Here is a 26,489-nt window from a genome sequence, read left to right as displayed (position 1 = left end):
TTCCCTCTTTTCAGACCGTTGTTTTCTCTTGCCCCTCTGTCTTCCCAGCACCTCAAGGATCTGTGATTTCTTCTGTTGGGGCAGCCCTTCCACTGCCCAAGCCATAGTAGGCAGCCCAAAGAAGTCTTCTAATTGGCATTCCCCTGGGCATGTCTCCCTCCTGACTCAGGGAGGTGACCTCAGGGAAGAGTGTGACTGGAGTCAAGACCTGCCAGGGCATCCCCACCTCTGATGCTTATCATCTGGCTTAATTTGGGCAAATCATTTCTCCTCCCCTCCCCTTAACTTCCTGTTCTGTAAAGTAAGGGCATAAGGGGCCACTACATGCTGAAGTGGATAGAGCACCAGCCCTGTAATGAGGAGGACCTGAGTTCAAATTTGGCCCCAGACACTAGTTGTATGACCCTGGGGAAGTCACTTAATCTCGATTGCCTTCCCCCCCCGCAAAAAAAAATAATAAAGTAAGGGCATTAGAGTTGGTTGCCTCTGAGGTGCTTTCTGGCTCTAGATCCTATGAATTTGCTCATTCTGTGCCTCAGTTTCCTTATCTGTGAAATAAGAGGATTGAACTAACTGGCCTCTGAGGTCCCTTCCAGACCTGAATCTTTCCAGCTTGTTCCAGGACCAGGCTAGAGCCTTTGAGAATCTAGGCTCACACCTCCATGCCCTGATCTGGACCTAAGATCAAGAGGAAATCTCAGAAGCCATCCGGTCCATTCTACAGATGAGGAAATTGAGGCTCCAAGGGGAAAAGTTCACAGGATCATGAGCTGGGAGGGCCCTTGGAAGCCACTGAGTCCAGACCCCTGCCCCACCTCATCTTACAAAGGAAGAGCCTTATTTAGAACTCAGAAGGGCCTCCAAAGCCATCAGGTGCAACCTCTTCATTATACAGATGTGGAAACCAAGGCCCAGGAGAAGTGACTTTGCCCAAGGTCACACATAGAGTGGGATTTGAATCAGGACTCTTCTGTAGAAAGCTGCATAAACGAAGTGGAGGCTTTAAAAGGAAAAAGAAAAGGAATGATTTAACAGTTTTTTACTATAGTTGTTAAGGAGATCGCTGGGCTGGCAGCAGTGGGAGTGTGGGGAGCTTCCTGGTTCCGTGGGGAGGGGGGGGGCATTTATCAGCAAGTCTTCTCTTTCCATTGACAGGAACTCAAAGTCAAAGCCCCCAAGGACTCCAAGGAGAGCCACACGTCCGTCACCATGGAAGGTATTTGGAGGGGAGGGGAGGCTTCAGCTCTCTTTGTCTGAGTCTCTGGGCCCGGAGCACGTGGGCTGCTGAGTGTGCATATCTGGTGTGTGTTGGGTGTGTACACACACACACGTTCACACACACATGCACACACACTCATGCTTGTAAGAATCCGGCCGCTTGTGTTCCCCACGCCACCGGCCAGCTGCAAGCGTGCTCTTCCTCATTAGAATGTCAGTGATGTCCCTCACTCCCTGTCTCCCTCCTCCCCCTCCCCAGTCTTGCACTTCATTTTCATCTCCCCTCCCCCTTCTCCGCTGGCTCCGCCGACCAAGCCTCCCTAGCGCTCACTCACTTGTTCGGAGGCAGCGGCAGCAGCATCAGGTTCTGAATGCTGCGTGGCCGCCGTGGCTGCCGCTGTGCCCGGCTGGCGGGCGAGGTGACTGGGTGGCTCGCCTGCTGATGGAAGCTGGGGAGCAGGGAGAGATGGCTGTTGGGGCACCCTGCAGAAAAAGCTGCCATGGAAATTCTCTTGATCATCAGACTCTGCTGTAACTGCACCTACGGTAACTCATGGCTTGCCTCTCTTGGAATACTTGTTGGGCCGCTAGCTGGTCAGGGGGGGCTCCGATGGGGCAGCTTGGATGCAGTGGTGATGGAGGGCTGGGGGCAGGGAGTGGCTAGGAACCTGTCTTCTCCCCCTTGGCACCTGCTTCTGACCTCTAGTCAGGGAGCCTCAGGAGGTGAGAGCTGCTGGCAGATCTTGGGTGGGCGGCTGAGATGCCGTGCTCCTCTGGGCTGGAAGGAAGGTGATGACTGTGAATGGGGATAACTTCCAGAAGGAGCTGGTAAGGATGGGAAGTAGAGTGTGATTCTGGTCCCACACCTGGTGACCAGCGGACTCAGAGAGAGGCAAGTGTGATGGGCAGTGCCAGTCACAGGGGGCCACGGCTGCAGCTCCCAGCCCAGAAGGGGTGTGTGCCACAGTCATCTGTAAGGGGTAGTTGGGAGTTTCTTTGTTTCCCAGGAGAAGAGAGGAAGGCTGAGCTGCCAGTGTATTGTGTGCACAGAGAATCCACATGGTGCCTTGGGCTTGCTTCTCTCTACTTGGAATGACAGCACTGGGGGAGCACAGAAGCAATTTGGAGGGTGGGAGAGAATAGGACGGCTTCTGAAAGCTTCTGCTCAGCTCCCAGGGGACCCCCCCCCAGCAGAGCTGAAAGAAGCTGGGGGGTGTGTGGGTCAGCGAGCAGGAGAGGGGTGGGGAGGGTGTTGGGAGCATGCAAGGTACAATGGAGCGACCCTCACCTGGAGAACGCAGACACCAGTTCAGGGGGTAGAGAGAACAGCTGCTAGAAGGTAGCTGAGGAGTTTGACTGGGTGGTGGGGGGTGTGTGCTTGGCATGCTTGCCTCTGGCAGCTGGTGTGCCGTGCTCTCTGAAGCAAGAAGTGCCTTGGGCATGGAAGAAGCTGTCCTCTGCAGGGCAAGAGCTGGGCAGAGCAGCTCGGGGACTTCTGCTCCCTTCTTTGTGCTGCCCCCAACATCTGTGTGTGTTGGGGGCAACTGGGAAGGCCAAGGACTCACAGGTCATGCCATCCTAGCCCACGAGCTGGAAGCAACTTCAGAGGCCGGCATGGAGGCTCTGTGAAGGGGTGTCCTGTCCCACCAGGCCGCAATGCCCTCATTTCACAAGTTAGGAAACAAGGCACAGAGCAGTCAGGTGATTTGCCCAGGGTCACGGGTGTGGGATTTGAGCCTAGACCTTCTTGATCCCAGTGCCCTCTCCTCTAAACCGTGTTACCTCTCCATCTTGCTCCTTCCCTCATGTTCTCCATTTCTCCAGCGCCCATTTTCAGATAGCTTGTACCCTAGTTCTGGTAACCCAGAATTCTGTTCATTGTCTTGGGGGCTGAGGCGAGGGGGAGGGGAAAAGCCGGCTGAGCCTTTTCAGGGACTCGCGTGGCCATCTCCAAGATCCCGCTGGCATTTCCTCTTATGACAGCAGGTCCCCAGCTGGAGCAGTCCTGAGAAGAAGTAGGCACCCTTCCCTGAGGGAGCCAGGTCCACACTGCTCCCCTCCAGCTGACTGGTAGAAGGATGTGGGAACTTGATAGTAGGACGGGAAAGAGCAGTCACCCATTGTTTCCAGACTCAGAGAAACCAAGTCCCAACCCTACCTTCTGAGGAAAGAACACTGGATTTGGAGTCAAAAGACCGGGGTTCAGATCCAAACCCAGCCACTTCCCTGTATGACAATGGGCAAATTGCGCCTGTATTTCAGTGTCCAGAATGAGAAAGATGGACCAGGTGGCCTCTGAAGTCATTTCCAAATCTAAATCTGGGGTCCTCTAGGACCCTAGGACTCAGTCCCTTCTTCCCCAATTGTGACAGGATTAGTCCAAGAAGCTTCCTTGGCATGTGGTTGGTTTGTTTCAAAGTGGTTTGGAAAGTCCAGAGACCCAAAGAGAGTGCTCTGTTTGGCACAGAGATCAGGCACTCTTGGGCTTATCCCAGACTTGGTACCAACCTGTCCCCCAGCAGTGACTGCGCCTGGGGATAGGGTGCCTACTTTTTATTCATCTAATTTTGTTTCTTCCCACTAAGAAGGGGCAAGGATTGAGGTTTCTGAGTTTCTCCTTTAATTTAATTGCATTCCTTTTTGTTTCCAAATTGGAGAATGGAGACTAAACTGGGAATTGGGTGCTGAGGTGTCTCTCCCTCCCAACTCAGGTGTCATGACTCTGGGGGCCTCTCCCTTGCTGATCCCCCCAGTCTAAACTTCCCTCCTCTCTCTGACCTCCCAGAGGACTTTGTATTGTGACTGTCCACTGCTCTCCTTATCCATTGGGGTCTTAGTGCCTTACTTAAATGCAATAAATCTACCAGCAAGGATTTTAGTAAGCGTGCCAACAATTGTGTCTTATGCTGGGGATGCAGAGACAAAAATGAAAGCATTTATGCCCTCTGGGAGCTTATCTTCATCTGAGGAGACCAAGTGAACCATGTATATGCAAACTAAATAGAAGGTCTTTGTTGGGGCGAGATCAAGGAAAGCCTCCTGCGAGAGGCAGCATTTGGACCGCAGAGCTTTGAAGGAAATTAGGGATTCTGGGGGTAGAGTTGAAAAGGAAATATTCCAGGCCTGGAGGGCAAATTGTCCAAAGACAAGATGGCTGATGAATCATTGTACTTGAGGACAGTTGGGCTGAACAAAGAGTGTGTGAAGGGGTGTCTGGTCCCACCAGGCTGCAAAGACAGGTGCAGTCTAGATGGTGATGGGCTTTAAATGCCAAGCAAGAGTTTGTGTTTGATCCTTGAGGTAAGAGGGAGCCACTGGCGTTTATTGAGCCAGGGAGTGACACAGCTGGACTTACCCTTTTGGGGACAGCACTTTGACAGCGGTGTGGAGAACAGATTGGAGAAGATGTAGATTGGAGACAGAGACCAGAATCAGAGACTACTACAGTAGTCCAGGTGAGGAGTGAGGAAGGTCGGGGACCTCAGAGACCCCCTCATTTTACACATGAGAAAACTGAGGCCTGGGGGGGGGCGGTCACAGAGGCAAGATCTGAACCCACTCCCTCTGACTGGAGCCGAGACTCTTCCCACCATGACATTTGGAGAGATATCACCATCAGTCCTTTGCACCAGTATCCTCAGCACCCAGCACCTGCCTGGCACACAGCTAGTGCCTTATAATTGCTTGATGGCTGATTAATGCAGAATCAACAAGACTTGTCAACTGATTGGATACAAAATATGTGGTAGAATAAGGATGATTCTTAGATTTGAATCTGGATGACTAGGAAGATGGCGGTGCCCTTGACGGAAAGAGAAGCTCAGAGGAAGGATGGGTATTGAGAGGAAGATAGTAAAGGCACGGACTCTGTTGTGTCCAATTTTGTATTACCCCAGTGCCTGTCCCAGTGTTATGTATTCAGTAGGGGGTTAATAAGTGTTTATTGGTTGTCAGTTTAATGAAATGAAACCCCAAAGGAAATAGGTTAGTTGGATGGGTGCATGTCAGTGGTATTTCCAGGTGCTTCTTACTGGTGGATTTTTACCAAGTTGGTTCTTTGGGAGAGATTCATGGACTACCTGCAAGTGCCATATGGCATAGAAGAGCCATGCTCCCACCCTCCCCTCCGTGATGACTTACTGAAAGTGACCAGACTTTTTCATCTCCCTTTGTAGATGGGGTGAATGGCCTTCGGACTGTTGGATTGGTCTATTCCTGTCAATTTGGGGAAGGCTTTCTGAAAGGAGGAGGCGGAGGCTGGAGGGGAGTGGGGAACGGTGGCATGGTACCCAAGTTATTCCAAGTAATGGGAGTATCATAGGCAAGGCAATAGATCTGCAAGTGGGAAAAATGGCACGATCCATTTGTAGAAGGAAGGTCGGTTTCCCCAGAACATGTAGAAGGCTTGGAATTGCTGAGAAGGGGATGGTTCTCACCCCTCCAAGAAAAGGTCTTGAAATCTAAGAATAAGGACCTGTATTTGCTCTGGACAACGGACAGGTGACCGCTGAAGGTATACCCCACAGCGTCCCCCCTGTGTCTCTTGGGCCCAGGGAACCAGACAGCTGGTTCTTCTCCCATCACTGCCTTGTGCTCCTTAACAGGCCCACAGCACAGCTGCTGTGGTTTGGGTCTGACTCCATACCCGCCCCTACCCCAGCTGTGAAGCAAATACTTTGGGTCTTGGTTCACTGGTCTTTAAAGCCCAGCAGTCTCTAGAGGTGAGTAGTAATGGTATTAATAACCCTTCTGAAACCAGACCCTTGACTTGTGCAGATGTCTCTCTAGCAACCAAAAGAGCTGGCAGGATTAGTAAGAAACTTCTTCCCCCTGGGACCCCAAGACTGGGAGCTAAAGATGCAGCATCAGCTTTCCTTGGGCCTGGGATGGGAGGGAGGCTCCCTCTGCCTGCACTGTGTCACCCATTATCCTTCCCACCTCTCTTTTCCTCTCTGTCCTGGTATCTGCCAGAGGCAGGATGGGGCAGTGGAAGGCTGCTGCTTCTGCCACTTTCTTGTGGCCTGAGACAAGTCCCTTAATCCTTGGTCCTTGGTTTCCTCCATCTGTAAAATGAGCAGGATAAACTTAGTGGCTTCTTTTAAAAAAAATTTAACAATATTTTCCCCAATGAACAAACATTTATTTGGTCACTTTCTCCCTCCTCCATGAGTGGGGGAAACAAAGGAAAACCCTCGTAGCAGATTGTGTATGCAAGCAAAACAAATTCCCATTGAGTCGTGCCCAGTTATTTAGGTGAGCCTGTCACCTTTCTGGGTGACGAATTCATCATGAGTCTCCTGAGGCCGGTCATCACATTGAGATCAGAGTTCTGAAGTCTTTCAAGGTCTTCTGTTTGTTAATTTGTACAATCATGTGAATCGTTCTCCCTCACTCTGCTTAGCTCATACTGAGTTTTTCTAATCCATCCCTTTCTTTCCTCATTTCTTTTTTTTTTTTTTTAAGCAATCGGGGTTAAGTAACTTGCTCAAGGTTACACGGCCAGTTATTTCTGGGTGTGGTGCTGAGTATCTGAGCCCGGATTTGATCCAGGTCATCCCAACACTGGAGCCAGTGCTCTTACTCGCTGAGCCACCTGGCCACCCCTAAGCAATTGGGGTTAAGTAACTTGCTCAAGGTTACACGGCCAGGTGTTTCTGGGTGGGTGCTAAGTGTCTGAGCCCGGGATTCGATCTCCAGGTCTTCTCAACACTGGAGCCAGTGCTCTTACTCGCTGTGCTACCTGGCCGCCCCTCTTTCCTCATTTCTTACAACACCACAGTCTTCCATCACGTTCATAGACCTTAAGTGAGTCAGCCATTCCCCAGTTGGTGGGCACCCCCTGAGTCAATTTGAAGGCCCCTAGGTCCCTTCTACCTCCATATCTGTGATCCTACATATCTAGGGTAGGGTGGGCCTCCACCCAGAGTCCTGCTGGGAGACCATGCCTGTCCTTTTCTCTCTCTGCCCCAGCTTGTTTGGCCACCCCATCCCTGCTACAGCCCCCATGCCCCAGTCCAGGCATTTCCAGGAAAGAATATCTGGTAGACATCAAATGGGAAGGGCTGAAAATACAGATGGCAGGGAATGTAGGGGAGTAGAGTAGAGGCTGCCACTGGCTCCCCAGATATTTACCCCACCCTGCTTGAGAACCTCACCTGTGTTTGGGAAGAACAAATTGTCCCCCACGGGATTCTGCTCAGCATTGTGCTGGGTGTTTATCTCTGTGACCAGGGGATACTGTTTTCTGTTTAGCAAATGGCTAGGACTGTTTGTTATGGGGTGGGGATGTTGGGAAAGGGCCAGGCTGAAGGCTGAGATCACCTGGCCCCTCCCCCAGGGAGGCCATCCAGATGTCTAGTAGACCCAACCATGGCTCCCAAGAATATTCTTCCACATGCAGTACCCTGAGAGACCCAAAATCTGGAGTTAGTATGAGTCGGACCCTCTCAGGGAGGGAGAAAAGGCTATGGCTGGTTTTTGAGGGAAATAGTTTTTTGAATTGGAAGTTGAAAAACACTGGCAGACTTGACTGCCAGCTGCTGCCTCCACCTGTCTCCTCTGAAACCCAGCAATTCTCGTCTGCTGGCCAAATCTAGAAGGCAGGCACCGAGTGGTGGGGACAGGGGTGTGCTTTGTTTGGCTGCAGCCAGTCTGATTCTGATGCCCAGGTGGGTTCTCACAGTCAGACTGTCCTCCAGCATCCTTCCTTCCTTCCTTCCTCCAGGGTTGTTCTTTGTCTAAGTACAGAAATGTTTCTCTGGAAAGAGTATTTCTGTGCTGTACCTGTGTGCCTCCCGCTACACAGCCCTTTCTTTCAGGGGAGTCTCAGTGCCATGGGCTTTTCTGTATAAGGAGATGGGCTGAGGGTATAGACGTTCCTGACTGTGTTGGGCAGCGCGGAAGAAGGGGGTGGGGAGAGTGATCAAGCTTGATAGGACCAGGAGCAGCTATCCTGTCTGGGCAAAGCGGCAGTACCTCCTGCCAGCCCACAACATGCCCTCCAAAGAGTGTGAAGGGCTGGCATTGTCTGGACGATGTGAGGCCAAGTCTGACTGGCCTTGACATGAGTCCAAGTGAAGGGATAGTGGTCAGCCTTTCAAACAAGGTGGGCTTCTGTGAGCTTGAGTTAAATGTAAAGTCCTACATGTTGGTTCAAAAAATCAGCTCTAAAACACGATAAAGGATGCCTAGTGTGATTAGAGTTCATGTGGGAGCAAAGAAACCTGAGGCTTTTAATGACTTGTGAGCCCCGTGTGAGTCAGAAGTGGGATATGACAGCCGGAAAAGCTAGTATGACCCTCACTGCATTTATAGTGGCATGATGTCAGGAACGAGGAAGGTAATGGCCTCCCTGTACCCTGCCCCAGTCAGACCCTGGCACTGTGTCCTAGGTGACACATTTTAGGAAGGACGCTGATAACCTGGGCCCTATCCAGAGGACCGGAGAGCATACCTGATCTCCTTGAAGGACCTGAGAATGATTATAGTCAGTCTCTCACCCTCCCTCTCTCTCTGTCTCTCTCCCTCCCTCCCTCTCCCCTTCCCTCCCCCCTCCCTCCTTCTCCCCCTCCCCCTGTCTCCCTCCCTCCCCCCATCCCCCCCCCCCCCCCCCCCCCCCCCCCCCTCTCTCCCTCTCTCTCCCTCCCCTCCTTCCCTCCCTCTCTCTCTCCCTCTCTCCCTCCCTCCTCCTTCTCTCTCCCTCTCTCTCCCCCTCCTTCTCTCTCTTCCCCTCCCTCCTTCCCTTCCCCCCCTCTCTCCCTCTCTCTCTTTCTCCCTCCCTGTCCCTTCTCTCTCTTTCCCTCTCTTCCTCCACCCCCCCCCCGGGCTTAGCTGTTTTCAGGCATTTAAAGGGAGTAGAGTAATTCTCTGTGGTCTTAGAAGGCAGAAATTCCAACAGGTGGAAGGCCATTTTGACTTGATATGAGAGCTCCCCCAAAGCGGGCTGGGCTGCTTCCGAGGACTCTTGGACTCCCCATGACTTGAGACCTTTAACCTCAACTAGAGGCAGGAAGACTACTTCCCAGCTTGTTTAGCCCAGTACCGGCACATAGTAGGCATTTAATAAATGGTAATAGATCATTTGATAATAGGCGCCTGATGTTTGTTGAGTTGAAAGTTTGAATGGTAGAATTGTGGCTTGGCCAGGCGACCTCCGAGGTCCTTTCAGCTCAGATGTGATGATTCTGGGTGGTCCTGAGCTGCTCTGGCCAAGCCAGGACAAGGAAGGGGCATCCCACTCCTTGGGGGTGAAGAGGAAAATGGGGTGTGAGTGGAGAGGATGGGGAAAATTCCTGCTTGCGTAAGATAAGGAAAAATCACAAGGAAGAAGGGGCTTCTTGGAGCTCCAGGTACTGATTGGGACATCCCACCACGCATGAAGCATGCCATTGCTGGCCATTGTGATAGGCCCCTGGTCTGCTTGCTTCATATGTCTCACCAGAGTTCCTTATCCTCTTCTCTCCTCCCTCTGCCCCCAAACTCCCCACCCAGCACTGCTTTATAAGCCCATCGACCGTGTCACGCGGAGCACCCTTGTCCTCCATGTGAGTATCAGGCTGGGGGTGGGAGGGGGTTGACAGAGGTCCAAAGGTGGGGAAGCATTGGAGCTGCAGAAATTGTGTGGTGCCCAGAATGGCTAGTCTGGGGAGCCAGGAAGAGGGTCCCCTGGCCCCAACTGTGCCTGCTTGGCCCATGGTAACCATGCCAACCGGCCTTGGGCCTAAATATAGCTTGGCTACTAAGCCTGGTGTTTGGCCAAATGCTCCCATGGCTCGGGAGGAGGATGGCAATTTACTATCCCCCCTGCCCCCGTGTCCTCAGATTTCTCCCTCTCTTTCCATTTCCTGTTTAAAACCCAGGGAATAGGGCCGAGGGAGGGGGGATGGTCCTCTCCAAGCGGCCCTTTCAGAAGTAACTCTCATGGATGCGGGCCGGTACAAAGAGAAGTCTACTGGGTAAAGGGGCTTTTTCTTTGCTCCTGATGGGAGTTTTCTCAGAGCTTAGTCTGGGAGATAGATGTGGCAGATGTTCCCTCCACAGGTCACCAGTTCTTGTCTCCATCTCCTCCAAATAGGACCTCCTCAAGCACACCCCAGTGGACCATCCTGACTACCCATTGCTACAGGATGCTTTGCGCATCTCCCAGAACTTTCTGTCCAGCATCAATGAGGATATTGACCCCCGGCGAACTGCGGTCACTACCCCCAAGGGAGAGGTGAGCCCAAGTCTCAGCGGGCCGGCCTGTTTCCACTGCCATTTTAGTCCAATGGCGGGCATTTGAAGAAGGGTATTATACGTTCTCTCTCTGCTCCCACCTTCACCTCTGTCTGTTCTTGGCCTTTACATTAGTTGGCTTCAGTCCTTTGTTCCAACAAGACATTCTCCCCTGGATATATTCTTAACCAAGGCTAGAAGCTTCCATCCTAGGGAATCCTGGTAGATTGTAGGGTCTGGGTCAGCTTTTGGGACTCCGTATTATGATCATAGCTCTAGAGCTAGAAGGCCCTCATTGAATCCAGTTGCCTCATTCTACAGATGGGGAAACCGAGGCTCAGGGAGGTTGTGACAAGCCCAGGGTCATACCACCATTAAATACCTCTCTACCCATAAAGAGCAGCCCCAGCTGGCTAGCTGCTGTCCTTTAACATTAGGGCCATGGTGGTATGTGGACAGCACCATTTCTTCCTGAGCTTGGGCCCCATGGTCATTGCAAGGTGAAAACCCAACCCTGCAGTGCTTCAGGCAGTGTTGGGTGATTGATGCACCTCTGAATTGACAGCCTCCTCTAGAGCAAAAATTCTTAACCTCATGTCTGTGAACTTACTCTCTTTAAATAATTTGATAATAGTATTTCAATAGAATTGGTTTTCTTTGTAATCCTCTATATTTTATGCATTTAAAAACATGATTCTGAGAAGGGGTCCAAGGAGACAAAAAACACTTCACCAGACCGTCTGCCAGAGGGGACTATGATCATCCACAAAAGATTAAGAACCCCTGATCACAGATATAGGAAGGGACCTTAGAGATTGCCTATACATAACATGTGGGAGCTAGGTAATGACCCTTCATCAAATGCTTCCTTCTCTTTGGGGCTGGGCAAAGAAACGCTCAGGAGAATCCCAAGTTCTTAGGCAGTTGTGAGGGCCCACAGGCCAAGCAGAAGCGCGATGCTTACTGTCCAGTAAAAGTGAGAGGACCAAACAATACAGGCTGGCTGGGGTCCCAGTCATTTATCTGATTTATGGACCAAGCTGAGAGATGGAGAGAGGCAGGAGGCAGGAGCCTTGCAGTGATTGATGAGACCCAGAAGTGTGTGTGTGATTCCCAGCCCAGGTTTGTAGATCCCAAGGATGTTCCCATTAATCTCAAGGAGGTGCCCAGAATTCTCTGAAAGCAGTCAAAACCCCATCTGTTTTTCTTTCATTTTAATTATTTGTTTTCAGATCGATACGATGCTTGAAAGTATCAGCGATATTTTAGATTGTATATCTAAATTTGAGATTGTAATAGTCTACATATAACTGGGGGGGGGGTGGGTCATAGACTTGGAGCTGGAAGGGACCTCCAAGATCTAGTCTTGCCCTCTCTTTTGTCAGATGAGGTCTGAAAGCCCAGGGATGTTAAGGGACTTGCCCAGGGTCACACTGGAAGAAAGTATCAGAGCTGGAATTCAAACGCTCTGAAGCTTAGTGCTAATTTCTTTTTTTGCCTTTTGGAGGGCAATTGGGGTTAAGCAACTTGCCCAAGGTTACACGGCTAGTTTTTTTGTGTTAAGTGTCTGAGGCTGGATCTGAACTTGGGTCCTCTTGACTCCAGGGCCAGCACTTTACTCACTGCGCCACCTAGACACCCCAACCTTAGTACTGTTTTCACTCTGTGTGTGTGTGTGTGTGTGTGTGTGTGTGTGTGTGTGTGTGTGTGTAGACACTGGAGCATATTTTTAAGAAGAGGTGAGAGAAAGAGAGGGGTTAAGAAAACCAAACAGTGACAGGATATAGAAACTCAAGAAAAACAATTGATAGTTGTTGGTGCTGAGGAGGGTATCCTGTTCCTTTGAAATAGAGGAAGGGAAATTTGGAAACTGTGGTATGGACCAGAACATAGATAATTTAGTTCTTTGGATGGCACTGGAGTGGTCAGAAAGGGAGCTGAGGCTTGAGTGGGATCTGCTTTAGGGTTTTCCTGGCCACCCCAAGAATTGGGGTGCGTACAGGGACCATCTATGAGTTGAAGGCAGATCATGGGGGTCCAGTCTAAGTATTAGATGGAATCCACCCTTCCTATAATGAAGCTAGAATCAGATCATCTTCTTGGGCTAGGGGAGATTCCCAGGGGATGTGTTTGGTTCCATGCAGAGCTCTCAGAGAGTCCTGTGGGGGACTCAGCCAGGAAGAAACCACCCCTTCCCTTGGGTTCTTGGGTCCCTGTGCAGAGGGAGCTGCCCTGGCCTATAATACCAACCACCACAGCACCCCTCTGAGCTAGGGCTGGGTTGTGCTGTCTCCCATCAGACCCGGCAGCTGGTGAAGGATGGGTTCCTCGTGGAGATGGCTGAGAGTTCGAGGAAACTTCGACATGTCTTCCTCTTCACGGATGTCCTGCTGTGTGCCAAGTTGAAGAAGACATCCGTGGGGTGAGACAGATAGGGTCTGGGGGGTGGGGGCAGGGGAGCAGTGGGAGGAGGTTGGACTGATGGAGCACTGACACACTCACATGCACACACTCTCACACTCACACATGCACACACACACACAGAGGTATGGCTCCCTCTAGCTTCACAAATGTTTGTGGAGTGCCCACTTTGTGCCTAGAAGTGACAATGAGAGAAGGCCCCAAAGTTCCAGCTGAAGAAACAAGACACGCCCAATTGGAACGATCCAAGAGACTGTGATTGATCTGGACAAGTGGTCCATGAATTGGAAGGCAGATCAGAGAAAAAAGCCAACAGAGTACAACGAGAGACTCCTCTTTATCTAGAGCGGGAGGGCCCTCGAAAGTCATCAAGGCAAATTCCCTCATTTTACAGAAGAGGAGACTGAGGCCCAGAGAGGAAGCACCAGGTTGGATCCATTGAATGGGCAGCATGACCCCCGTTTACAGGATACTTAAGGCTTGCAAAGAGCCTTCCTCACCACAGCTGGGGTTGTTTCATTATCTCCGCTTTATAAACCAGGACACAGAATGACTTGCCAGGTCATGAAGTTAGTAAATGTTGGGGGCACACAGATTCAAACCCAGGTCTCTTGACTCTTGAAGCCCTGCTGACGCTCCGTGACGTCAAGCCAATTCTAAGGCAGAACAAGCAGAGTAGTCAGCGGGCAGGGAGCACTGTGTGAGTGGAGGCCAGAAGAGGCTGCCTTGCACAGCCATTGGCTGGCACGGTTCCACCTGGAGATCTCCTGTCTAATACTTGATCTTTCCCCTTCCTCCCAGTGAACCCCAAGACAGAGGCTCACTTTTTCATAATGGCATTACTCTTACTTTGAGGGGAACTATGGTATAGTGGCTTGGGCACTGGCCTTGGAGTTAATGAGATCTGGATTCAAATCCTTCCTGAGATCTTTACCAGCTGGGCAATCCTGGCCAAGTCTTCACCTCCTTGGGCCTCAGTTTCCCCATCTGTGAAACAAGAGGGTTGAAATCTCTGGTCCCTAAGGATCCTTTTGGTTCTGATCCTATGATCATCCCTTAATAAGGGTAAGAAAGACTTTCAGAACACAGACTTGTTTTCAGGAGCCAGCCACCCTTCTGCCTTGGCAAAGCAGGCTCTACGGACTCCCCTCCCCGACCATGTCCCAAGTCCATCGTTCCTCCTTTGTCCCCTGGCTTCTCCTCTGCTCCCTCTCTTCACTTCCAGAGCCAGTGTTCAAAGGGAACGCTCACCTTCCACATCCTCCAAGCCACAGCTCCACTCTCCCACCAGGGAAGTATTCACCAAAATCCCTTAATGGTTCCCATTGCTTCACATTGTTGGCATTGCCATCCCCAACAAGAGAAGGGGTAGTTCATTCCAAGGACTCCTTACTTTAGGATGATACCCAGGGCTAGGAAGTGTCTAAGGCCGGGTTTGAACTTAGTTAGGTCTTCCTGACTTTCAGGCAGCCCCAGTGGTTCTGGGCTTTAGAGGCATGAAGATTTTTGGGCCAAGTGTCTCTCAGAAATGCAGACTGAGACTAGAGCCTCCCTGGCCTGGGAACTGCTTTGGAATGGCCCAAAGGGAGCTCCTCCCTGTCCTCCCCAGGACGCTCTCATGCTGTGGACTTACAGTCTGTGGCACACACATATACAACATACACACATGTGCACATGCATGCACACACATACTATACATGCACACTTACAGAGTAAGTAATGTTGGTAATATAACCTGAGGCCCCAAACCCCACCAATCTTGTGGGGCCAAATGGCCTAATACTGAAGGTCTGAACTGATCATTATATTGTCTCTCTGACTTCTTATTCCTCCAAAGGAAATCTCCAACACATATGTTAGGTACACCTTATGTTTTTGTTGTTATTCTGTCATTTTTCAGTCGTGTCTGACTTTTTGTGACCCCATTTGGGGTTTTCTTGGCAAAGATACTGGAGAGGTTTGCCATTTCCTTCCCCAGCTCATTTTACTGGTGAGGAAACTGAGGCAAAAAGGGTTAAGTGACTTGCCCAGGGTCACATACTGAGTATCTGAGGTCAGATTTGAATTCATGAAAATGAGTCTTCCTGACTCCAGGCCTGGCATTCTATCCACTGTGCCACCTAACTGCCCACAGCTTATGTTTTAGTCTCCCCAAATCTGAGCAATGCGACCCTTGCTCCTGTAAAAGCTCTCAAGATAGCAACAATGCATATGAAGTAGGACAGCCTTGATTTCCCTGCCTAGAAAATGTAGAAGACACTGGGCCCATCAATAGACACAGAAACACATAAAATATTCTAATAGCTCATAAGCTTCCCACAAAAGGGAATTAAATCTGATCACACTTGTAGGATCCTCTTCCTCCCAGTAGGTCACTGCATCAGGAAATCCCCTAGAAAATCTGGTCCCCAAACTTTGAAAATTGTGGTTACCCACAAAGCAACTTTTAAGACTGGCCCTGCCCAGGAAATCTTCCTCTCTAGTTAGAAGGCTAAATTTTGATATAACGTTACCTAGGAACTTTTTTGCAAGAAGTTGGAGCCCAGAAATATTTCCCATGGCCTCTCTTGGGCCATAAGGATCATCACGAAAGAAAACATAATGGTAATAGGAAAAGAGAAGACCCAGCATAATACAGAATCTCCTTAAGAACAGGGGCTTTTTTTTTCTTCTTTGTAGCCTCAGTTCCTGGCACATAGTAGGCACTTTTTGACTGGAATTGATTGATTGACATCTCCTTCTGCCATGTGTTTCTGCAGCAGCCCTTTTAGTGACCTGGTCGCTGCCATTTTTTAGTCCAAGAAAGTCCACACCCAAGAGCTCTTGTCTCTGCCGTGTAGTCAGAAAGCTATGGGTGAGCCCCATGTGCTCTTCTCTGAAGGCAGCCATTGCCGGGTTCTAGGGGAGGGAAAGATTGCAAGGCTGCACTCTTTCTGCATCTCCTTAGTGAACATGGGATGCAGGTCTCCTCTGCAGGACCCTGGGCCATCTTCTGAACGGGGAAGAGGACAGAGGAGGAAGGGTCCAGGAGCTGCCTACGGCCTCCTTCGTAGGCCAGCACCCATGATGGGAGTCCATCCTCTGGAGGCCAAGGCTGCTATAGTCTCTGAACCCCAAGGAAGATTGCCGTGTCCTCTCTGTGGCGTGCCAGTGATTGAACTCATACTGCAGGGGATGTGCTTCCGAGCAGGTCTCAGATCCAGAGATGGGAGGAACCTCAGAGGCCATCGAGATAGTCAAACCCCCTGATTTTATGGATGAAGAAATTGAGGTCAGGGAGGTTGTCTTTGGCCCAAGGTCACAATAATGTCAGAGGCAGGATTTGAACCCAAACCCTCTTGACTCCAGAAGCAAGGGTTGGGAATCTCATCAGGTAAATCAGGGATCACCTCCCTGGCCCCTCGTAGTAATAATCATGCACCAGAGCTTTGTGGGTTATAGAATGCTTCACTCACAACATCCCTTTGGGGGATAGGTCTATTTCTTCCATTGTCCCTATTTTATAGCTGAGGAAATGCAGGCTCAGAAGGTTTTGCCTGTCTGGCTCATGCAGCCAGACCAGGATTTCAACATCAAGTCTCCTTATTCCAGGTTTGAGGCCCTTGGGCCTTCATCGCCCTCCCCTCATCGTGCCACACAGGCTGCCTCCAGTACTGCCATTTTGATTAGCAGGAGAAGCTGTTGGGGGCGGCTGACCCAACCGCTTACACTCTGCTGTGTCTCCCCTCTCACTAACTCTTTGCAGGAAACACCAGCAGTATGACTGCAAGTGGTACATCCCGCTGGCAGATCTGGTTTTCCCATCCCCAGAGGAGTCAGAACCCAGCCCCCAAGTGCACCCCTTCCCGGACCACGAGCTGGAGGACATGAAGATGAAGATCTCTGCCCTCAAGAGTGAGATCCAGAAGGAGGTAGGAAGAACCCATGACCCTCCCCACCCCCACCCTAAGCACCATTGCTGGAAAGCCCAGAAATGTGTAATAAGAATTGTCTAAGCCATAAGATCATAGCTGGAAAGGCCCTTGGAAGTGATTGAGCATAACCCCCTTCTTTTACAGATAAAGAAACCAGGTCAGGTTTAAATAACTTGCCCTGAGTCACACAACTAGTGGTCTGAGGCAGGATTTGAACTCAGCTCTTCATGTCTCCTTGTCATACACTGACTGAGCAGGGATTTTTACCCAGGTCTTCCAAGTCCATTGAACAAAATCAGTCACAGTGTTGAGAGTACTTGTCAAATGGGGTCATTCATGGAAGACAGTGAATTTTGAGGAGCTGGTAATACAGAAGAGGCCAAGATAGAACCTGGGGAGAAATTCCTGGGGGCAGCGGATCAGGTGGGAAGCTCTCCTCTTAACTCATGCAGCCACAACGGCATGGCTCAAGCCCTCAGCACCTCTCTTCTGGATTCTAATGGAGCCCCCTAATTGGTCTCCCTCCTTCAATCCCTCCTCCACATTGCTGCCAGACTGGTTTTTCTCAAGTGTTGGTCTGGCCCTGTCACTCCCCTAATCAATTCCAGTGCCTCCTTATGGCCTCTGGGTTTAAATAAGAATTCCTCCTAAATAGAACCCTTCCCATACTGGCTCCAGCCTGCACTCGACTGCCCCTCCCAAGCACCAGCCAACCAGACAGTTTAGTAGTTAGTAATATGAAATAAGGCTAGAAATAGTTTGGCATCAGGTTGTGGAAGGCCGTCATTACCAGGCAGAAGCATCTGAGCTCCTCTTGGGATAGAGTAGGGAGGCCACTGGGGATTTTTGAGTGAAGAAGCAACAGTCGGCTTTAGCTAATTCTGGCCAACAATGAATTGGGGGTGTGGAGGTGGAGGTGGAAGAAGAATAGACTGTACCCCGAGAAACTGTTGCGGTGTCTGGCATGGAAGGCAGTGAGACTATCCTAGGGGGCTGCAACAGATAGAATTTACAGGACTTGGTAAATAACTGGATTGAAGAGGAAGACAGAGGAATCTGAGAGAGCTCCAAGAGCACCATGGGAGACTGGGTAAATAGTGGTGCCCCAGAGAAGAATGGGAAAGGCAGAAGGAAGAAGATTTCAGAGAAAGATAATGAGTCAAGCTTGGGGGGTATTGCATTTGAGGTGCAACCAGGAGGGCTTCCAGAGAGCAGGGCTTCTGAACCTTTCCTGTGTCACAGGCCCCTCTGGCAGCAGTGTAGGGAAGCCTGTGGACCCCATCTCAGAATCTGATTTTTTTAATGCATAAAAAAATACATAGAATTACAAAGATAACCAATTACAAAAATAAAGATGCACTTGTTCCCAACCAAATTCTCATTCCTTCTGAAATCTAAGGTCCACTGTCCTAGAGGCAGTTGGTGATGAGAGTCTGGAACTCAGATGAGAGGTCAGGGGTGGAGAGCTAAGTCTGAGAGTCATAGAGCTGGCAGTTGAAACTAAAGGAGTGAATGAGATTGCCTGGGGAGAAACAAGAGGGCCAGATGCCACGTGAAGAGGTCAGAAAGAAGGTCAAGAGCCTAAAAAGGAGTAAGGAGTGGTGAGGAGAGGGCTCAGAGGGAGGCAATGGCCACAGCGTCCAAAGCAGCAGAGAAGTGGAAGATGATGCCTTTGATGATTATTGGTGCCCTTACCTTTCATTAGTGGGGGGGGGGGGGGGGGGGTTTGTTCTTGTTGTTTTGTGGAGGGGGGAGGCAGTTAGAGTTAAGTGACTTGCCCAGGGTCACATAGCTAGTACATGTCTGAAATTGGATTTAAACTCAGGTCTTCCTTACTCAGGAAGGGGGGGTTCTGGGGGAGTGTGCCACCTAGCTGCCCCTACAAGCAGTTTCTAGAGGGTGGTAGGGGCAGGAGCCCAGCTATAAGATGGTAAAGAAGTGTTGAGTGTAGACGGATTGAGCAGGGAAGCTCTGGAGAGGAGTGAAGGGACAGTGTCTAGAAGGGCTTAAAGTTTCACAGAATGACTTCATTTTAGCACAGGGGAGGCCTGAGCACGTGTATAAGCAGATGGGAAAAGAGAGAGTGCAGAAAAAGAGGCTAAGGATGTGGAAGAGAGAGGGCAAGGTCCTAGCAGAGGCGGGAAGGCCCAAGGTAGCTCTGTCCTGTGACTGGAGGGAAGCAGAGAAGGGGTGACGGGGCCGAGGCTGGGTGTGGATCTGGGGAGAGCGGCTTCTCAGCCCAAGCCTGTGAACAGTTTAAAAAATACATCTTGGTAACTCTATTTTAGTTCAGTCGGTTTCCTTTATAATCCTCGGGAGTGTGTTTTGTGCATGGAAAAACATCACAACCAGCTCCCAATTAGTGCAAACAATGAGTCACATTATTAGGACACATCCATTGGACTGAAACCTATGACTGTATTTTACATATAATTAGACTTTGAATAGTGAGGATTCAAATAATGGGACCACTCCATTTCCTGCTCATTGGGCCCTTGCCATGTGGTGACCAGGGCTCTGTGGGCTTCAGCAAAGTGCCACCAAAGGGGCCCGGGACCCGGGGCTGGTCACCTCAGGCTCTGCCCTTCTCCCTGCCCTTCCTGCTCTGGGTCCTCCTCTCCACCCAAGGTTGGAGGTTTACAAAGGGAAATTTTACTTGGAAACAAAGGGATAAACAGACAACAAAAGATTTTAGAAGTAGTGTGTAATACTGTATCATTGTAATTACTATCATATAAAACACATCCCTGGTTCCTTCATATTCATCTTTACTCATGATGCAGTAGTCCCTCCATTTTATTCATGTGCCCCCATTCCCCAAGAGGGGACCTACTTTGTTTCCAGATCTTTGCTGCCCTCACAGGACCTGTCTTTCTGTCTTTGAACCTCCTTGGTCTAGAGGCCAGCACTGAGATTTCTGAATAAACAGGAGCAGGCTGATAAGTTTTCAGTCAGTAGAGGAGAAGGCAAGAACATGATGGCTGGGAAACATGGACCACTTGTCATAAGACAGTTTTGCCCAGGACCTTATTGCCTTTGCAGTCCTGAGCTCTGAGCCCCTCTGCAGGTGGAAAGGTTTCCTTGTTCAGCTGCTCTTATCCTATTAACCTGTGCAAGGGGATGTTGGCTGACATGGGATCCTGGAACTGGAACTGGAAGACCCTCAGAGGTCATCTTGTCCAACCCCCTCATGTTACAGATGAGGAAACTGAAGCCAATAGAGGGAAATGACTCATCTGAGGTCACACTGGTAATAAGTTTTCCCTATAGGATTTGAACCCGTTCTCCAGACTCCCAAACCAGATCTCTTCTTGCCATAACACTCCAGGTGGGGAAGGCCCTGGGGTAGACCTTTTCTCTCCAGGGCCAAGACCCAAAGAGCACGGGTGACTTTGGGGTCCCTCCTTTTGTGCCCTACAGAGAGCCAGCAAAGGTCAGAGTCGAGCTATTGAGAGGTTAAAGAAGAAAATGTTTGAGAATGAGTTCTTACTGCTGCTGAATTCTCCAACAATCCCCTTCAGGATCCACAATCGCAATGGAAAGGTGAGCAGACGGTCACAGGACAGGCTCCTGTGCAGGGGCTGGGCCCGGGAGAGGTGTCTAGGAACCTTCTAGCCTTGCCCTCAGGAAGGCAGCTGTCCAAGGGTTGCCCCCACTGGGGATGGCAGGGAGGGAGTATCCTCTGCTAGCCAGTCATGGCTGGCTCCCTCATAGAGTTGTAGATTTGGAAGGCTGAAAAGGGCCTCAGAGTCATCAAGACCAATCTTCTCCTTTGAAAAGTGAGGAAACTGAGGCCCAAGGGCATCCCAGGTCACCCAGCATCTGAGGCAGCAGCTTAACCCCAACACATTTGGTTTGGAAGCCTATAGTTCTGTCTTCTGAAGAGCAAGGTGGGGGCAGGGTAAGCAAGGTCAAAGTCTAGGGACATCTGGGTCAGAGTGAGTGAGGGAGCAGCCCCCTCCCTGCCCAGGTGAGGACAGGTCTGAGCAGCATTTCTGTGACTTGGCTTGCCCACAATGCCCTCTGATGCCACATCCCCCCTTGAAAGCTGACAGGAGCCACTGGGGAGCCTGGCCACGGCTGGCCCATGAATTCTCATGTCCTCTCTTTAGAGCTACCTGTTCCTCCTGTCTTCAGACTATGAGAGGTCAGAGTGGAGAGAAGCGATTCAGAAACTGCAGAAGAAAGGTAAAGCCCTGCCTTCCTAATAGGCGTCTGGGGGGTGGGGGGGTCCTCCACTACCCTTTGCCATAGAAACAATATCACCACCTTACACATTTTCAGCTTTTTTATGCTCTCTGTCTCTCTGTCTCTCTCTGTCTCTCTCTCTCTGTCTCTCTCTCTCTCTCTGTCTCTGTCTGTCTGTCTGTCTGTCTGTCTGTCTGTCTGTCTCTCTCTCTCTCTCTCTCTCTCATGAAAGCCCCCTCTCCTCATTCCCACCCCAGCCCTTCCTTGGGTCTCCTAGTCCTCTCCTTCCTTGTGCCCGGTCTGTGTGTCCTCCCCCTCCTGAGAAGGGGAGGGGATTTCAGAGCCCTTTGTTGGAGTGTCTCATTTACAAATGAAGAGACTTAAGGCCGGGCCAGTGCAATGATTAGCCCAGTGCCCAAGAGCCCGGATTTGAGCCTGAATCCTCCTGTCTCACTTCCGTGCTCTTTCCGCCCTCATTGCCTAGGAGAGCAGCCAGTCTCTGCCCCTTCATTCCCCACAACCAGGATGTCCAGGGCTTTCACCTTCCTCATTCATTAAGTTCCTTACTGAGGAAGAGAAGCAGGCCCCATGGGACCTCTGGTGATGGTGCCCCTCACCTTCCTGACCCTTCTGCTTCACTTTCAGATCTCCAGGCCTTTGTCTTGAGCTCGGTAGAACTCCAAGTACTCACAGGGTCCTGTTTCAAATTGCGAACTGTCCATAATATTCCTGTCACCAGCAATAAAGACGGTAAGAATGTCAGCTGCTGTCCCTTTCCTGGACGTCTCCCCTGCTTTCACTATTTGTACCACTCCCTCTCTGGGTCAGACCCTGGACAATCAGGAGCCTTTGTTTCTAAGAGTAACTGGTAAAGCGCAGGTACCTCCTGGGGGGAGAGGAGGGCCACGGATGGTGAGCGCCCACTGGTTGTCCCCAGAGCCTGGTCTGGAGGGCGTTGGGTTTAGGCTGGATCCCTTCTATGGGGTGGGAGTGTGGTTAAGAAATGTCAGGACTGAAGGAGGGGAAGGATGCTTGAGAACAGCGCCAAGAAGTGGGCAGCGTGGGGTGCCCAGAAGAGGACTGGCCTCCTTTTGTCTGGCACCAGCCTAGGGTGTGAGAGCCAGGCCTACTTGCCGGCCCTTTGCTGGCTGGGCCTTCGCGTTGGAGTTGCTCCAAACAGCGTGATTGTTCTGACCACCAGGTGGTGCTGTCGGACCAAGGCTCTGGTCAGTTTGGGCTCCAGTCCAGAGACCAGGAGGGAGCTGATTAGGTTTACAGTGGCAAAAATCATCTCTTTTTGTTCTGTTACAGATGATGAGGCCCCGGGACTCTATGGCTTCCTGCACGTCATTGTCCACTCCGCCAAGGGGTTTAAGCAGTCAGCCAGTAAGTGCTTGGGCACCCCAGTCATTGGGCACATCAGCACCCTGGGTGACTCCCTGAGAGGCACTTTTCAGGGACTCAGTTTCCTCATGGATCAAAGAACTCTGGTCATTCTATCACAGGGATTTGGATTTTTATCCTAGGAGCCTAGAGATAAGCTGGCAGGGACCTTAGAGGCTAGCTTGTCTAGCACTCCCATTTTACAGATGAGGAAACTGAGGCCCAAAGAAGTCATTTTCCCAGAGTCACAGAACCAGTATCTGAGATGGAATTTGAATCTAGATTTTCCTGATTCCAAGGGAATGCATTCTAGGCAATAAATGATACCCAGAGGTGGGAGGCAGCATGTTGAATTCCAGAAATAGCAAATTGTCCAGTTTGTCTGTGGTCTAGCATAAATAAGGAAATAGTGTCAGATAAAACTGGAAAGGTAGTCTTAGAGTGATAAATACCTCTCCCCACCATGTAGCCTGATGGTGGGTCTGCTGCATAACAGGGACTCTTAGGTGGGCTTCTCCCATCTTCCTCCAACAATAGTGAAAAGGGTTCTTCTCTCTTTCCCCCAACACTGCTTGGTATAGCTGATGTTAGAAATGGGCATTATCCAAAATCAACCTCCTAAGTTGGCTTTCTCCATGGGTCAAGCGAGTGTTTGCCATAAGCCCATTCAGGCCAGGAGGCCTTTGATTTTGTCTCTGAATCCTCAGTCCCCAGCACAGTGCCTGGGAGACAGTAGACTTATTGATTTATTGAGATAAATGCTTGTTGAATTCGATCCAAAAGGTTCCTGCCCCACTGGGACTCTGGGCTGACTAGAGGAAGATGAAATTCGGTGAGAAGGGATAAAGATAGCGTCTCATACTTGGGTACAAGATGGCGGAGGCATGGCTAGACAGCAGTGGTTCTGAACAAGATGGAGGGTTTTAGTGGGCCGCCAGCTCAGTCTGAGTCAGTGTGTGATGGGGCAGCCAAAGGGCTGATTAGGGAGGTGTGGTTTCCGCGACACTCTGCCTGGGTCAGCTCTCACAGGGAATATTTAGTTAGGGCTTAGTTCTGGATGCCACAGTTAAGGAAGACCTTGATAAGCTGGAGACTAACCAGAGAGCAAGAAAGATGAAGGAGTTTGAGGCCATGACTAGAAGGATCAGTTGGAGGCCTTGGATGTGTTTAGAGAGAAGAAGAGGCCTCGGTGCAGTTAGGCCCAGAGGTGGGATTTGAATCCAGGTCCTCTTACCCCAGAGACGCAAGGCTCTATCACACTGTCCAATCTGCCCTTGATGTCAGGAAGAACTTAGGCTTTAGCATCGTCCCAAAGAGGAACGGACCTTCTTAGGAGTCATGCGGTGTGGGCATGACCAGCCTCAGGTTCAGTCACCACCAGGGCACAGCTGAAAGACCATTGGATTAGGGAGCTGGGGCATGAAGTCCCAGATCTCCCATTCACTAGTGTGACCTGGGACACACAACTTCCATCTCCTCACCTGTCATACTAAGTGGTTTCTCTAGATCATTTCCAAGGTCTCTTCTGGCTGTGACATTCTATAGTTCATAAGATCACAGATTTAGAACTAGAAGGAGATTTTAAAAACCAAACAGATGTCTAGACTAGGAGTTCTTAGCCTGGGATCCATAGATCTCCAAAGGATCTGTGAATAGATTTTGGGGAGAGGGGAGTGGCCCGTGACTTTGCAACTTGTAATATTTTGACAGCTGCATTTCAATATAATGGGTTTCCTTTGTAATCCTATATGACATTTTATGCATTTAAAAATCTGATTCTGAGAAGGGGATCCCAAGGCTTCACCATGGAGTCAGTGGAGGGGGCTGATATGCAAAAAGCAAAGAGCCCCTGATCAAGGCCAGAATTCCTTGTTTACAGATGAGAAAACTGAGGCCCCTGGAAATGAAGTTGACTTGCCTAAGGTCACGCAGGCAGTAACCATCAGGGAGAGGATTTGAACCCAGGTCTCCCAAATCCAGAACCAGAGGGCTTTTCACTCTACCTCTTCTCATAGAAGTGTGAGGAAGTGGGCATGCTACAGCAGCTAGGAGTTGCCCTGGATGGAGCTCTGGCCTTGGAGACTGGAAGACCCGAGTTCCAATCTTGCTTCAGACACTTATTGGCTGGGTGATCTTGGGCAAGTTATTTTTTTCAGCCTCAGTCTTGTCATCTGCAAAACGGGAACAATATAGCAATTATTTCCCAGGGTTGTTGGGAGCCTCTGGACCAAATAATTTGTGTTATCACTTTGCAACTGAGAAAGTTCTGTGTGTAAAGCTAAAAATGATAGTGAAACTATTTTTTTTTTTTTAAGCAATCGGGGTTAAGTAACTTGCTCAAGGCTACACGGCCAGTTATTTCTGGGTGTGGTGCTGAGTGTCTGAGCCCAGGATTCGATCTCCAGGTCATCCCGACACTGGAGCCGGTGCTCTTACTTGCTGAGCCACCTGGCCACCCCTAAGCAATTGGGGTTAAGTAACTTGCTCAAGGTTACATGGCCAGGTGTTTCTGGGTGGGTGCTAAGTGTCTGAGCCCGGAATTCAATCTCCAAGTCATCCCGACACTGGAGCTGGTACTCTTACTCACTGAGCCACCTTGCCGCCCCCAATAATAAAACTATTATTGTTGGTATTATTCTATTAATATATTCTATTAATAATTATTACTGCTAATTCCCAGAGCAGTAGATTTAGAATCAGAAGAGCTGGATTTGAATCCTGGCCCTGCCCCTTACTGTGTGACCTTAGGTGAATCACTTTCCTTTTCTAGGCCTTCACTGGCCCTGCTTGGTTGTTCCATTTTGTGGCAGTGAAATCTCTTCTAGCTAATGTAAAATGAGTCTCCCAGTGGGTCCTGTCTCCACAGCATATCCCAGCTACCTGTCCCCGCCTGCCACCTGGGTCCCATTTTCAACGTCAGCATCACTGTTCTAACCTTTTGTTGCATTCTGCTCACTGTAATAAAGGAGTGATGTACAATTCTTTAAAATAAGGGCATTGGGCTCGATGATCTTGAAAGTCCCTTCCAGGCCTAACAATGGGCTTATGATCTCAGATGGTCCTTCCCGTTTCTGTTTGTGTCCTCCCCTTGCCTCCTGTCCCCCTCACTGGGACGGTTAATTTAGTCTTCCTTGTTATTTTTGGACTTGTTCAGTGCTTTCAGGCTATGTCTGACTGTTGAGTTCTGGGACCTTCTTCTGCTCCCAAAGGGCCTGCGCAGACCCAGTTTTCTTCATGAGGGTGTGTGCCCCAAGACAGGCAGCAGACACTGGATCCTCCTTCATCTGGCCAGCATGCTGAATTGTTCCTTGGTTTAACAGGCCTCCAGAGCTTTGGATGACTTGGGGATTTCTGATTTCGCCTGCTTGTTCATCTTCCTTTCTCCATCTTCCCTGTACCAAACATGATCTGAGCCCTCAGGGCTTACGGTCAATAAAAGTCAGTCTTGGCTGGAGGCTGAGAAGCTTCTCCCTCCCCTGTCCCCCTTGTGCCATGCCAAATCCCTTCTGATGGAAAATAGCCTCAGAGCTCATGCTTTGATGCTGATGGGAGCAGTGTGATTCATGGGGTCTGAACAGAGCAGGAAGACTCAGGTGTTATCTCTGGGCCACTGATCCCTCCCTTCAGAGCAATGACCCCCACTTGGCTGTTCACCCTCATGCCTCTTGCTGCAAATGGTCAGTGGAAGGAGCCAGGGAGAGCTACCTTTTCCTATAGAAAGACCCAGGGAGAGGAGAGGAGTTCCCAGCTGGAAACCAGCTGCCCCCCCCATCTGGAACCCCCTTATGGGGTGAAGCAGTCAGGTAGATATTAGGCTTGCCCATGTGGCCTCCTTGGCTTGGTTTCCTTGGCAGTCCCAGCCTAGGAGGGGACAAAAGAAACCACCCACCAACCGGATGTGGGAGAGAGCTGAATGTATTGGGAAAGAGCACTGAACATGGAGACAGTCTTCTTGGGCCTCAGTTTCCTCATCTTCACAATGGGAAGATTAGTAGGCAGCTAAGTGAATAGAGCACCAGCCCTGGAGTCAGGAGGACCTGAGTTCAAATCTGGCCTCAAACACTTAACACTTTTTAGCCGTGTGACCTTGGGCAAGTCACTTAACCCCAATTGCCCTGCCTTCCCCCCTCCAAAAAAGCAAAAAAAAAAAAA

General features: G+C 50.2%; 1 protein-coding gene across 4 annotated transcripts in view; it reads left to right on the top strand.

Moving 5' to 3' along the window:
• The window catches only part of ABR (ABR activator of RhoGEF and GTPase), a 300,539-nt gene that overhangs the window by 200,195 nt on the left and 73,855 nt on the right, over positions 1-26,489 (top strand). For all 4 annotated transcript variants that reach the window (XM_069089720.1, XM_069089721.1, XM_069089723.1 and 1 more), the window contains 9 exons: positions 1,156-1,216; positions 9,709-9,761; positions 10,292-10,432; positions 12,732-12,853; positions 16,598-16,763; positions 20,187-20,309; positions 20,879-20,954; positions 21,600-21,704; positions 22,266-22,340. In XM_069089720.1, coding sequence (XP_068945821.1) covers positions 1,156-1,216; positions 9,709-9,761; positions 10,292-10,432; positions 12,732-12,853; positions 16,598-16,763; positions 20,187-20,309; positions 20,879-20,954; positions 21,600-21,704; positions 22,266-22,340 — 922 coding nt within the window. The remainder of the gene's footprint in view (positions 1-1,155; positions 1,217-9,708; positions 9,762-10,291; positions 10,433-12,731; positions 12,854-16,597; positions 16,764-20,186; positions 20,310-20,878; positions 20,955-21,599; positions 21,705-22,265; positions 22,341-26,489) is intronic.

The sequence above is a fragment of the Petaurus breviceps genome, unplaced genomic scaffold, assembly GCF_028583685.1.
Source record: "Petaurus breviceps papuanus isolate PSGF00001 unplaced genomic scaffold, PetGlider_PUasm1.0 186, whole genome shotgun sequence".
NCBI classification, from domain to species: Eukaryota; Metazoa; Chordata; class Mammalia; order Diprotodontia; family Petauridae; genus Petaurus; species Petaurus breviceps.
Note: the sequence above shows the minus strand (reverse complement) of the source record. Positions and strands in the feature narration are given on the sequence as shown.